At 44.7% G+C, this 14,027-nt stretch overlaps 1 protein-coding gene across 7 annotated transcripts in view; it reads right to left on the bottom strand.

Moving 5' to 3' along the window:
- Window positions 1-14,027, bottom strand: part of BIRC6 (baculoviral IAP repeat containing 6) — a 338,837-nt gene that overhangs the window by 168,920 nt on the left and 155,890 nt on the right. For all 7 annotated transcript variants that reach the window (XM_056567403.1, XM_056567397.1, XM_056567396.1 and 4 more), the window contains exons 46-54: window positions 11,361-11,923; window positions 10,387-10,562; window positions 9,805-9,901; window positions 7,839-8,033; window positions 6,984-7,184; window positions 6,596-6,875; window positions 5,830-6,086; window positions 5,630-5,738; window positions 4,626-4,847 (exon numbers count right to left, since the gene is read on the bottom strand). In XM_056567403.1, coding sequence (XP_056423378.1) covers window positions 4,626-4,847; window positions 5,630-5,738; window positions 5,830-6,086; window positions 6,596-6,875; window positions 6,984-7,184; window positions 7,839-8,033; window positions 9,805-9,901; window positions 10,387-10,562; window positions 11,361-11,923 — 2,100 coding nt within the window. The remainder of the gene's footprint in view (window positions 1-4,625; window positions 4,848-5,629; window positions 5,739-5,829; window positions 6,087-6,595; window positions 6,876-6,983; window positions 7,185-7,838; window positions 8,034-9,804; window positions 9,902-10,386; window positions 10,563-11,360; window positions 11,924-14,027) is intronic.

Below are 14,027 nucleotides of genomic sequence, written 5' to 3'. Positions count from 1 at the left end.
AAAGAAGCGGCCCATTGCCTCTTGCCAAAGCCGTGTGAACGGTGAAACATGTCGAGTGGGGCTGCAAACTGATTTTAAACACAGCGGTGTCTTTTCCTATCTGTATGGCACACTGCAGGTGCATTCAGTATCTCAATAATTGAGTTACAGCAGTACTCATTGATCAATTTAACATATGGAAAGAGACACCCTGACTTTTTAATCTTTATTTTGTGTGTGAATCAATATGAATTAATAAAGTTATACCTTTTAATATATGGGAAATCAGGGAATTAGTGGATCACTGCGGTGATCTTTTAGTGAATAGCCAAGAACCCACCAGGTACACACTCTGCGGAACTGCACCTGGAAGAGACAACGGGCTACAGCCGCGCATCGACCGTAAAGAGGAAGGTGACCAGGTGGATTAGGAAAACCATGCCGACACAGTCTGGCTATGTGGCATAGGGACATCGGTCACGCAGGGTCACTCATACGGAAACACCCAGTGAAGAGAGAAACCAGCTGGTAGACAGAGGTAACCCTGCAACTCAGTATGAGATGCCTGGAACAAAGCCCATGGAGCAACACGGGCTGACACACTAAAAACAACATCCTGGCAGCAGGGTACCTGAACTACCGTCCACAGGGTGGAAGGTGTATGGAAGTTGACCGGACGTAGTAGTCAGCCATGCGGAAAACCGACTGGCCGGCAGGAATAAGATCCCTGAGCACGTAGGGTGACTCCATTCAGTCTCCCACATAAAGTGGGGTACTAGAGTGCGGTCCGACCATCGTGTGACCAGGCGGTGTAGAACACCCAACAGCCGAAGGAATGTCCGCACCCAGCAGAGGGTTACGGAAAACCTGGCTATGTTCACAGCAGCACTGAGGTCAGGGACCGATGGCAGCGGAAACCGTGTAGACAACGGACCGGCTGAACAAGAACACAACCTGGAGTTTGGAAAGCAAGGGAACAGGCAGATAGCCGATAACTGTGCCCCATTGAAATAGGTGGGATGGAGGCCTAGGAGCCATGGACAGAACCTCCGCCCTCTGGAGATAGGGGGAGGCAGAGGAGGCATGAAAAGCAGCTTTGTCATCCCTAGTCTGTGGAACACTCCAGGTCAGTTCCATGCATACCACCGACAGCAGTGGAGAACCGGAACTCCAGCCGAAAAACTATCAGCCGCGACAGACGGCCGAGGAAAACATGCAGGCCACCGTGCAGCGTAGTGGTATGAAACCATAGTAAAGAACGAGCCATTCCGGAAGGCACCTCACACCGTAGTGAGGTACCAGAACTCCAGCCGCAGATCATCAGCCGTGTGATGTGTGACAGGTGGCGTAGGAAACCATGCAGACCACTGCCTCGTTAATAGGTACAGGTCCACAGTAGACAACGAGCCATTCCGTCGGCACCACGCAAAACAGTGGGGTACCGAGGCTCCCGCCACAGAGACATAAGCAGGCTGATGTATGCTAGGCGGTGTAGGCCAACATGAAGACTGACTGACTGGTATGGGTCCAGTGACAGACAGTTATAGGAAACCATGCAGACAACTGTCTTGCTGGGTGGTATGGGTCCATAGTAGACAACGAGTCATTCCATCGGCACCTTGCACCGCAGTGGTGTACCGGGACTCAAACCGCAGAGACGTCAGCCGAGTGATGTAGGGAACCATGCAGACAACTATCTGGCTTACTGGTATGGGTCCATAGTAGACAATGGGGGAGATTTATCAAAGGATTTAGACTGGTTTTTCTTGTCTAAATTTGTCGCACAGAAAGTCGCAGTCTAAATATGTGCGACTTTTCTGCGACTTTTGCTCTAGAGGATTTTTAGAACATGATGCATGCTAGTCTATTTTAGACTGAAATGCATTGAAAAATGCATTGGTGCTGAATTTATCAAAAGCGGCTTTTCAGCGACAAGTCGCATAGGCTGAAAGTACGCCGAAATGTCAGACCATGTTGGAGCAGGTTTAAATATAGACTAAAGCATAGATCATGCAGTCTGTGCACAGAATTTATCAAGAGCTGTGCGCCATTTGATAAATTAGGTGTACAATAGACCAGACTAACCCTCTGTAGTTTGGTCTATATTGATGCGGGACATAGACAACTTTGATAAATATCCCCCAATGAGTCATTCCGCCGGCACCTCGTACCGCGGTACCGGGACTCCAACCATGTGATGTATGACAGGTGTTTTAGGAAACCATGCAGACAACTGTCTGGCTTACTGGTATGGGTCCATAGTAGACAGTGAGTCATTCCATCAGCACCTCGCACCTCAGTGGGGTACCAGAACTCCAACCAGAGACGTTAGCTGAGTGATGGGTGACAGGCGGTGTGGGAAACCATGCAAACAACTGTCTGGCTTACTGGTATGGGTCCATAGTAGACAGTGAGTCATTCCTTCTGCACCTCGCACCGCAGTGGGGTACCGGGACTCCAACCGCAGATACATCAGCCTTTTGATGCATGACAGGCGTTGTAGGAAACCATGCAGACACCGTCTGGCTTACTGGTATTGTCCATAGTAGACAACGAGTCATTCCCGTAGATACATCAGCTGTGAAATGAGAGACGGGTTGCAGAGAAAAACAATGTGGACAACTGTATGGATTACTCGTATGGTTCCATAGAACACAATGGGTCATACCTTCAGATACCTCGCACTAGTAGTGGGGTACCAGAGCGCCAGCCGTAGATGCGGCAGCAGAGAATGGGTGACAGATGAGATTACTGCTTTGCATAATAAGACAGGTTAAATTCAGGAAAAATTCCCGTGGAGACTAGTGCTGGATGTGGTGACCCAGAGAGCTAGCAAGAGGTGCGGTAGCTTATGGGAAGGGAACCATATAGCATGACATTCTTAGAACACGCCAGGGTGGGTAGAAAGCAGACCTGATGAGGAATCTCAAAAGAAAACGGAGCGTTTGTGAGGAACGCAAAAGATGTTGCACATTGCATGGCACTCAGAGGTAGGGGAGAACCGTTTGAATGAACAAATCCCCTGGTAGTTTCCAAGGGAAGTAAATCCCTGGCTACAGCCCGCCACGGCGGTATTCATATGCTCTGCGACAGTGATCGACCATGCAGAGATATGAAACACAGATGGGACCTTAAGCGGTCATGTCGCTGGTGAATAATAAGACACCAACCAGGTTGACTGAAACCAATAAAGCAGCCCCCAAGGAACAGATATGGCCTGCAAAATCTGTAGAAAAACAGAGTGTAATACTAGTATTGGCCACCAGAGGGTGTCTACCCACCAAACAAAAAAAAAATATGTATATATATATATATATATATATATATATATATATATATATATATTTTTTTTTTTTTTTTTTTTTTTAACAATAGTGTTTAGTGTTTAAAATATATACAAATATGTGGCTAGAAGGGAGCATGGGGCACCCTGCGAAGTGCTGCCCGCATAAGCAGCATTTGTCAAGCAGCAGGGGAATCCGCTGGAGCAGTGACGGCTCACAGCAGCTCTGCTGCCAAGCTGCCGCTGGGCTCCAGGGAGAGGAGATTACAACAAAGCTCCCTCCGGGCTAAAGCTCTGGGAGCTAAGGGAGCGCTGACTAGCTTGCAGTGGGGGCGGAGCTAGCAGTGCGCGAGCCGGAGAGGAGGAGCTGTCTAACCTCCCGGCTCGCAGGGAAAACAGGGTAAGAAGGGAGGAACTATGTGCCGCCATAGTTCCCCCGAACTCCCGCCGGCTGAGTGCCTCAGAGTGCACCGCAGCAGACCTGGCGCAGGGGTGATGGCTCCAGCCGGCGGGACGAGCCGTGGATGACTGAAACCCCATCTCTTCTGGCAACCCCTTTGAGCCCAATAGATGCGGCCTGGGGTGCATGAATAAAATGGCGAGGGTTAACCCCTCACTGTTCGGACTCCCAAAAACAGCCCCAGAAATAGGGGCATAATACTTCTGCTCGTACCGCCAGGGAAGAGGGAGGGAGGGGGGTATACTCACCTCAGACGCTTTACAAACTCATCTGTCTTCGTATACTCACCTCAAGACGTCTTCAGACAGCTTTTTAGTCACCTGCATCACGTCATGCTGAGACAGACAGGACAAGCAGGGAAAAGAGGGGGACCTGGACCCATGAGGTGCAACCCCAGGCGCTGGCCGTTGGCAGGAAGGGGTTAACAGTACATCCACGATGCCTGTGCCCCTTAGCCACAAGTGGGGGAACAGTGAACACTGTGTTCCTGGACCCCCACCTGAAAAAGAGGAAATAAAGAATCAGCCCTAACTAAACAGCCCTTACTAGAAAATAATAAAGACCAGGTCTGGGGAGCACCTAGACCTGTGTCTTGCCTCCTTGCTGACACTAGATAAAACTGATTACCTCACTGAAGTGGGCATGTATATCCAGCCAGGGAGGAGCAGACTTTTTTTTTTTCCTGGTGTCAGCGCCTCCTAGTGGCAAGAGCATATACCCATCAGTTAGGTGTCCCCCAATGAAGAGCATCAGAGAAAGAATGCCTTTACATTGTGATACAACAGCATACTTTTATTGGACTGTTTTCTGGTATTTTGTTATTTATATAACAGTCTGAAGTAATATGTTCGTCTACGATCTAGTAAAATGACATTCAGCAGGAACAGAATGTGATGTACTTACTCAAACAGGTCTCTGTTGAGCAATCCAGGCAAGTCATATTCCACAGGAAGCTCGTAACTATGCCATAAAATGGCTGCTACACAGTGCAAATGAGAAGGGGATGGCATCAAAAGACCAAACTCTCTTGGTGAATTGTTTGGAGGATTGAAAGTGCTACGTCCACTTCTTTTCAATGAAGCCACTCTAGCAGAATCGCTCACCCACTTCAACAGAGCTTGAATTCTATAAAGTAATTCAAAGTAAAACAACATATCAGTCATTGTCAGACAACTTATCACTCAAAAAAAATTAATAAATAAGCAATAGATAAATTACTCATCTTTTGTGATCTTAGAATCTAAACTATCTATAAAAAGGATTAAACAAACTGATCTTCAACAAACAGGTAAAGTTTAACAAGTTTATTTAAAGAAGTGCATAATAAATTAAACCTTGAACTACAAAGACTGCTGCAAATATTTTGTGTTCACATGGCCGTCTAGACCTGTCCTGTTCTCCCGTTGAAAAAAAACCAAAACGGACTTATTCAGTAAACAAGCCCCCCCCCCAAAAAAAAAAAATTTCTGAGCATGCTCCAAATTCAAATCTGATCAAAAAACGGATTGAAAAAACTTATGCAAAAGGATGACATTAAAGGCTCATCCGTTTTCCATAGACTTCAATGTTAAATTTACTGTATTTATTTTTTTTCTTACATTTATTCGACAGGAAAAAAAAATGCTGCATGCACCGTCTTTTCTCCCGTAAAAAAAAAAACCAACATAAAAACAACGGAAATGATCCCAGCCGGGTGCAAACGGATGTGAAAGGGTTGTAAAAAAAAAAAAATCCCATTGACATTAATGGGATTATTTTGCAACCGTTTGTAATCCGTTTTCAAGCAGCAACAACAAGCAGTGTGAACGCACCCTTAGAAATACGTACACATGCCTGTTGGCCATGCATAAACAATTGTGTTTTTTTTAAACACAAAACTAATTTGTAAACATTAGAAAATTCCATACCTATCCTTGGTTCCAGGGTCCTGGGTAGTCCCTAACTGATACAGGATATCTATGGTAGAATCTGATGACAAACCATTAAGCCTTCCAAATAGCAGAGGGCTATTTAAATCTGTTGAATAAAAAAAATAATGTATCTATTTCTTAGCACATTTAATTGTGCAGCACATTTACTTATGCATTATGGAGATGTGTGGACATACCTGCAGGGTCACTGCCAGATGCAGCACAGTTGCGCAGAAGGATGTCAATGAGGCGAAGTCCTATTCTGGTAGACTGAAGTCCAATCTTAACCAACACTGCTTCAATGTTAGGTGAATGCATGCCACAGTATGGAGACATCAGTAAGGCAGCACATGTCTGTAACAGATTGGCTGTAGGTGCTGCAGCACTTGCCATCATTGCTTCCAGTTCACTTATATGAGTGAGGCAATGATGCAAAAGCCTTAACCAGCCAATACTAAGAAAACAAATAAAAACACTGTTTAGTAACTTTTACCCATAAACTCAAATTATATGAAAAAGATAAATAGCTTTTAACCTCAAAACACATGTACCCCACTTTCATGGCAAATATTTTTTACAAAAATTCTGCAGCAATTTCCTTAATAAATCTCCTGAAAAATTTAAATTTTATTCTCTGTTGAAGAAAAAGTGTTAAAACACTTTTACACAAAAAAAAAAACCCTGTCATAAAAAGTAGATATTATTCCCAGCACCTCATAACGAAATATTAGGCTCTTCAAAACACTTACTTTAAAAATATAAACTAAAAATTTACTTTGGACCAACACAAAAGAACATATTGCACACTATTCAAATGCCAATTTTCTAATTCAATTCATTTTATGATCTCAACAACTTTTATGTTGGACCTGTGGGAAATTACGAAATCACTTGTAGTGGTTCTGCAGATCTATCAGGACTCCATAGGTTTTGCCAAACTTCTGGCCTTCACATCCATTTTACCTTGTTTTAGACACCTGATCCTCGGAAGGAAGGAATGGGTTGTTAACAGTTGCTGATGAAGTGTTTCCAAAAGCTGTTAGGCCAAGCAATTTAATTTGGGAGAGTCCAAGAGTGCTGGCATCACGAGGACGGTGGAGGCGAAGGCAGACAGCAGATGCCACCTCTGCTTTCACAAGCTGAATTTTGATGTATGTGAGTCCACTGGTGATGACTGGTGTGGACAATGGCAGCATGTTGATTCCATCTGCACTTATTTCCACAGAGACTGAAGATGGACAAGCTAAAAAATATATAGATATTAATAAAGTACATTAAAAAATAAAGTATAGTTAAAAGATTTACTTTTTCTCAAACTTTCACCCCTCTATCACATTACATGGTTACTTACTGGCAAGGGATGCAAGGTGAGGCTGAATGTGTATCTCCTTCAAAAGCACAGCTGCTGGCAGATGAATCGTGAGATCACACCAAGCTTCCTCTGGTAAAAAGATATAAGACCAGGCAGCAGACCGTGCTCTCCTGTGTGGTGGGGTGGCTTGTAGAAGGACCTCTGCAGGCTGGGCTGTTGGACTACTTGATGTGATTGTACCTACCATGACAAATATACAGTGACGAATCAAATATAAATCTCTAAGTATTAAGATGACTTAAAGGGGTACTCCACCCCTAGACTTCTTATCCCCTATCCAAAGGATAGGGAATAAGATGTCTGATCGTGGGGGTCCCGCTGCTGGGCACCCCCGCGATCTTGGTTGTAGCACCCGCGACATCCTGTGCACGGAGCCACCTTCGCTCTGTGCCGAATGACTAGCGATACAGGGTGGATGCTCGTGACGTCACTGTCACGCCGCGCTAGTGACGTCACGGCCATGCCCCCTCAATGCAAGTCTATGGGATGGGGAGTGACTGTCGTCAAGCCCCCTCCCATAGAATTGCATTGAGGGGGCGTGGCCGTGACGTCACCAGCCTCCGGCGCTGCACCTGGCGCTCTAAACGAACGCCAGGTAAAGCAGGGAGATCGGGGGGTTCCCCAGTGACGGGACAACCGCGATCAGACATCTTATCCCCTTATCAGAATATAAAAACAACAAAAAAACTAGTCAAAGTCAAAAGTTAGAATCTAAAAATTGATGGCCTATTGTGCAGGCGTCCGACTAATATCGATGGCCTATCTGGAGGTTTGGCCAACAATTTTTAAAGCTTTGACAGCCCCTTGAAGCATAAGAAAATGACAACTACATACCAAGAGGAGCAAAGTTGTGGATTCCCTCTGCATTATCAGGCTCAGAAGCCAGCACCCTCGCTTTCAAACTGCTGTCTGAGGTTTTGCTGGGGCCAGAGTCAAGAAACTTCATGATTGTAGACACCATGCTTCTGGCAGTGTTAACAATGGCTCTTGTGCTTGTCACCATATTATTGCAGATGAGCTGAACACCTCCTAGAAAGACGAACACAGAATTGTATAGTAAAACGGAATTTCCGTGCCGGAAACATCTGGCACGGAAATTCCACTGCGTGCCCAGTGCAGCAGAATCCTGTTGAATTCAACAGGACTATGCTGGAGCGGAATCTCAGAGTGGAAATTCCGAAGTGTGAACATTCATTTATGGTAAAACCTCTATAAGACTACCGCTTATCCAGACCAGAATTTTTGTGACAGATTTTCAGTTCCACCATATTTTTTTTTTTTTTTTTTATACTGACCACCCCCTAGAATACTTTTTTCAATGCCATTATGGGTGACCATCTCAAACAAGTTTCACTGTTGATTGTTCCAACACACCAAACATTAATACAACATGTAATTGCCCAGAGTAAGCAAGTAATAATTCAGAGCACAATGTATGTAAACTGTAACTTATATTAAAAGTGATACTGTCAAGAAAAACTACTTTTGATCTGTAAAGGAGAGAAAGAGCGCTCCATGGTGTATTCAACGAGAGAGTTCTCAGATGAAATACAGAAACCAGCAAGCCGCTCACCAGAGATGGTTGTGTAACAGCATACACAACAATGGTAAGCGCATCAAGTTGGAGTATACGCAGCTCCGGCTCAACAATAGTGGAAATACGGAATGGCTTCAGAGAGAATGCCGGCTCCACGTGGCGCAGGATACAAGCAGGAAGAGACAAGTGGGGGTTGTTTATTTTCCAAGAAGCAACACGTTTCGCTGCAGACAAGCCTGATGAAGCTGCTTGTCTGCAGCGAAACACGTTGCATCTTGGGAAATAAACTACTCCTGAATTTACCTAGTCTCTTCCTGCTTGTATCCTGTGCCAAGTGGAGCCGGCATTCTCTCTGAAGCTATTCCGTATTTCCAAGAAAAACAACTTTTGACATGTTGTTCAGGCATGTCAAAAATTGATTGCCCCAATCTTACTCCTGAGACCCACTGCAATTGTGAGCTATTAGCTGGGGAAGAAGGAGGCATTGCCATCTGGCTCACAGGCTGGCAGGGAAACCCAACCTTTTTTCTGCATAGACTTCTGATTGTAGTCTGAAGAGAAAAGGTTGGATCTCCCAGCTGGGGACTGTAGTGCAATGCCACCCACCCAGAAATAAGACCCCATGTGATCAACAACTTGTGACATATCTGAGTTATGCCAAAAGTTCTTATTGATGACAGTAAAGCAGCAATGGAAGTTTTCATTTGCCAAACTAACAAAAAACTATGCAACAATAAAGTTGTAAGATGATGCAAAGTTGTTAATGAGTAAAGGCACTAAATAAGAGGAAACACAATGGTATCAGCTGAGCTGAACAGATGACCTCAACATTTCTGCAACTTACCACAAAACAATTTTGTGCAGAACACTGTTGAATGGGTTCCGGTTTTATGTAATTAAGCTATACAATGGAGAAGTAAGGAGCTTTCTAATATAGTTCACTGCTTGCTTGGTGCCTCCCTACAGCATCATGTCTACTCCTCACCCTGCTTTCGGCACAGAGCAATGTACATCAGGCAGGACAGGAAGCACCATCTATCAGACAGTTCAGCATGTTAAGAAAGGACTGGCTTTCTTCCTGTAGGAATGTCCAGGAGTGCAAATAAAGCTACGGTGAGTATTTTCTAACTATACCCTATTGTTGGGCTTTGTCAGCTCCATATCTAGTACAAAGCTGACAGTTTCCCTTTAAGACTAAAAAGGATTAATCCTACTGTAAAGAATGGATGGAACTGTCACATCTAAAGAGTCAGACATACATACCCATATCATGGAATGCTTTCAAGGCCTCACTTGTATCTAAAACTCTTAGGATGAACCACAGCAAAGGCTCCGATAGCTGGCAAGTAGAAAGAGAACCCTAAAAAACAGAACATACAATCTCATCAATTCACCACTTGTGCTGATAGACTTAGTTAGTATGGTCAAATAGAACGTAATATAGCACTATTAACCCGATAGTGGGTTGCCAATTTAAGACCTGAACAAAAATGCTAATAGATTTTACTTTTTCTGCCATATTCCTAAAGCTATGGTACTCCCCACTAGCTTAGGAAGGCTTTATTTGTTTGCAGAACAAGCCTGCTTTTTTTCTGTGTACACCTAGCCTAAGAGATGGCACCCAATCATGCTGGAGCATATATAAAGGATGTTGCAATAAAAGTAAAGGATTTGAAAAAGTTACAGAGTACATAAACCATGCCCAGCTATTTGTGATGTCACTCCACCCGCATACCCTAAATCGAACAGATGGAGTTGTGATTGTCAAATGCTTGTGTAAATGAAGCATGAAATATTCTTTAAAAAAAAAAAAGTGGTAAATCAAAGAAAAAAGGTAAAATTTACCTGTCTGCCCATATATCCACATGCCATGTAGGTTAAAATAGGCTGCAGCATAACTTGAACACTGGTGGCCTTCTTACTGAGAGTGGTAAGTATGGTGAAAAGTCCATCGCCAACTGATATAGCATCCAGGCCTCCATGAAAGTTTTCATGTTTTGTTAAGTGTAAACCACTTGCACCTAGCAGGGAACAAAGCAGCTATAGATCAGAGTTTCGTTTGGCATTATTTAGTAGGTGCCAAGAAGGAAATACAAAATAAGATAAATAATCTCGAAATACAAAAAAACGAATTGTTGTTGGATTTCTAAAGTGAATGATTAGCTCAAAGGAACTTAAAAAAAAAGGGCTGATTCCGAATCTATAATTTATATATTTCTACTTACTTGAATCCCCCTGCTATAGGCCTTTAAACAGGAAATGCTGATATAGAGGACTAATTATCCCAAAATATAATGGAGAGGACTACTTAGTTCTTTATGTTTGCAGGCTTACAGCAGGGGACTGTATGGGCAAATCAACATCTTGTATCCACAGAAGACTTTAGATTTTTGGGTGTTCTGATGGTTACAGAGTGTCTTACCCCAAAACGCTGGCTTCCCTGATGAGCCAGCCAATTGGGGGGGGGGGGGGGTAATGGAAGGAAATAACAAAACTAGCAGAAAAGTATTATGCATATGTATGTATTTTTTTATTTTTATTTTTTTAGGGTACGGTTCCAGCTTGGGAGTGGTAGCAACTTTCAGAGCTGTACTCCTCATCCCTCTTATGGGGCAATTGACTTATAGCAAAATTATTAGAGATTTGAAGGATATGTATAAATTCTTTTTGAATCCCCTTTCCGGTCACCACTTCCTGCCATTTTATATCATTATTGATCATTAAAATAATATCAACCATGCTTGAAATACAAATACACGGACAAACATACTAAAGCAGCAAATATATGTACTATTTCTGACCAGACTTTATACACTTACCAATAATCATGGCCATTGCACTGCTGTTGCATTGGCCCAGGGCGGAGAGAATTTGACTCATAATTTGCTGGTTGGCTAGCACCAAATCTGCAACATATGCAGTGGAACTCTGTGTTGCTGAAGAATTGCTGTTGGCATCTTTTCCACCATAGACTTTCTCTTCATCACTAACGCTGTCTGTGGTGCTACTGACAACAGGCGCACGGGCACTAAATTCTTTGTTACTTGTCAGTGGCAACTGAACCAGGATATTCACCAACTTCAATAAGTCAAACATCAGCTGGTCACGCGTCATTTCTCCACAAACTGCTTTGGCATCACCAGGTCGTATAATATTTGCAAATAAACCACCAAAGCAGGCCCGCGCCCCAACAGAGCTGTCTGATCCACTGCGAGATACCACTTTGTCAGAGCATGTAATATAGTGATGCACCAGGAAGGTTACAGATTCTATGACAGCAGATATAGTGCTCACAGTGACCACCTCAAAATTCTGTTCCAGAGTGAATTCCAGGAGTTTCACCTGAGCATCCAGAGGTCCTTGTCCTGTCTGAAAAGCCCCTCTATAAACAAAAACAAAAAACATTTTTATATTTTTTTTACACATTTCCAGTAAACTCTAACAGTTTTTGTAAAATTAGTTAAAAAAGAAAAAAAGATTTTTTTGTACTTTCTGTAAAATCTCTTTCTCGTAGCCTTCAATGGGGGACACAGAGACCATGGGTATATGCTCTTGCCACTAGGAGGCGCTGACACTAGAAAACAAAAACTCAGCTCCTCCCTAGCAGGATATACCTGCCCACTGGAAGTGAGGTAATCAGTTTTGTCACAAAGCAGTAGGAGAAGCCAACCAAGAGACAAGTCAGAAGGACCCTAGAAAGGAATCCCGGAGAAACACTCAAGAACCGGAAAAGGCTATCCGGACAAGAATAAAGACATAGGTGGGTGCTGTGTCCCCCCAATGAAGGCTACAAGAAAGAGATTTTATGGAGAGTACAAAAAAAAAAAAATCTCCTTTTCTCAGTCGCTCTTCATTGGGGGACACAGAGACCATGGGACGAACCAAAGCAGTCCCTGAGGTGGGAAGAACACCACCAGAGGAAGGGAGTCAGTCCAGAGACTGAACCCCAGCCGGCTGCAAGACTCACGGACAAGACACTGGGCTAAAAGGCAACCATGGCCTTGAACTGAGTGTCCGGCAGTTCCCACTGTCGATGGAGATGGACTAGGATGCCAAGAAAAGGACCTTCCTTAGAGGCTCTAAACCAACAGGCCACAGAGAGGGACAAGAAGGAGCGATGCAAAGACCCGATGGGCCAAACCAACCTGGAAGGAGGTAGAAAAACTCCAAGAAGTACAGAACCAGACAGAGGGAGAGCCCGGTTAGGAACAAAAAAGGAAAGGGAAACGACAAGAGAACCCCATACAGAGGACCAACCGAAACGAGAGAACCTGGCGAGAAAACGCCAGGGAGAGCCAAAGGCAAGTCAGCCAAGGTGAAGACCAGAACTTCTGGAAGAGAGAGACAGGAACCGTCTCCAGAGAGGCATGGTGCAGAAGATCTGAACCAAAAAGCTGTAGGCGCCAAAAAACACTGTTCCAGGGGCACAGCATGAGCACCCGGGGAGAAGAGCGGACTCTGAGAGGACGCCACACAGGCTGAACATCAGGAAGAAACCAAAGCCATGCTGCAGCCGAAAAATGGCCCGACTGGATCAACCCGGTAGACCGACTTGACGTCCCATGACTTGCCGTAAATGGACCCCGAAGGAGGAAACGGAAAGTAAGGAGTAACCCGGAAAACAGAAATGGTGACATGGAACTGGAGACCCTTGAGATACCAAGAGGTGCCCCACCAGTAGGGTGAGCAAAAGCAACAACCACGAAACGCTCTGGGACACATACTGCTATGTGGGGACAAGAAGAAGAGCGGTACAGAACGACCGCCCCTCAACAGAATTGTGAAGAAGCCTGGGCAGGGGCACTACACGTGCCCAGGACCACAATCATCACGAAATCCCGAAGGACTAGGAGGACCGAACTCGAAAATAAGGTACACCACAGCAGTCTAGGAGAGAGCCCAAATCAAGGATTAATTGGTCTTGGACCCAGTGGATGGAGCGAACCAGAGAACTCCTAGCAACATCTCGTCAGGACGGAAATGGAGGGAAAAGCAAAAGGGGACCCAGCTGGGATTCTCAGGCTCTGGGCATAAGAAGGTTACTCCACATGATCGGAGTGGCAGTGTAGCACCAATGACAAAGGGAAGGATGAGCACACCCTTCCCAGATACTGCGCCAAAAAAGGAAGAGAGCAATGGCAGACTGGCTGTCACTGAGTTATACACGATTGCATAAACCCCCCCTACAGAGGATGAGCAGCAGTAGACAACCAGAAACAGGAGGAGAGCCGGCTGCAATAGTGAGCAGTAAGCACACAAGCAGAGCTGGTGAAAAAGCACTTCCGATCGCTTCCAGCAAAAAAAAAACAAAGGCCCAGGAAGGTACCCCATCATGTAGGGGGAAGTGAGAGATGGCTCCATCTTGGAAGAAGAAGGTTCTCAGTGAAATAGTCCCCCTAGTGGAGGGGAAAACAAGGGGAGGTGGAGACTAAACTCAGGCACTGACCGTGCCAAGCTTCCTGATTCCAGTACCCCCTGTGGAAGGG

Source organism: Hyla sarda, chromosome 3, assembly GCF_029499605.1.
Source record: "Hyla sarda isolate aHylSar1 chromosome 3, aHylSar1.hap1, whole genome shotgun sequence".
NCBI lineage: Eukaryota > Metazoa > Chordata > Amphibia > Anura > Hylidae > Hyla > Hyla sarda.
The sequence above is the reverse complement of the archived record's forward strand: the minus strand, read 5'-3'. Positions and strand labels throughout refer to the sequence as shown.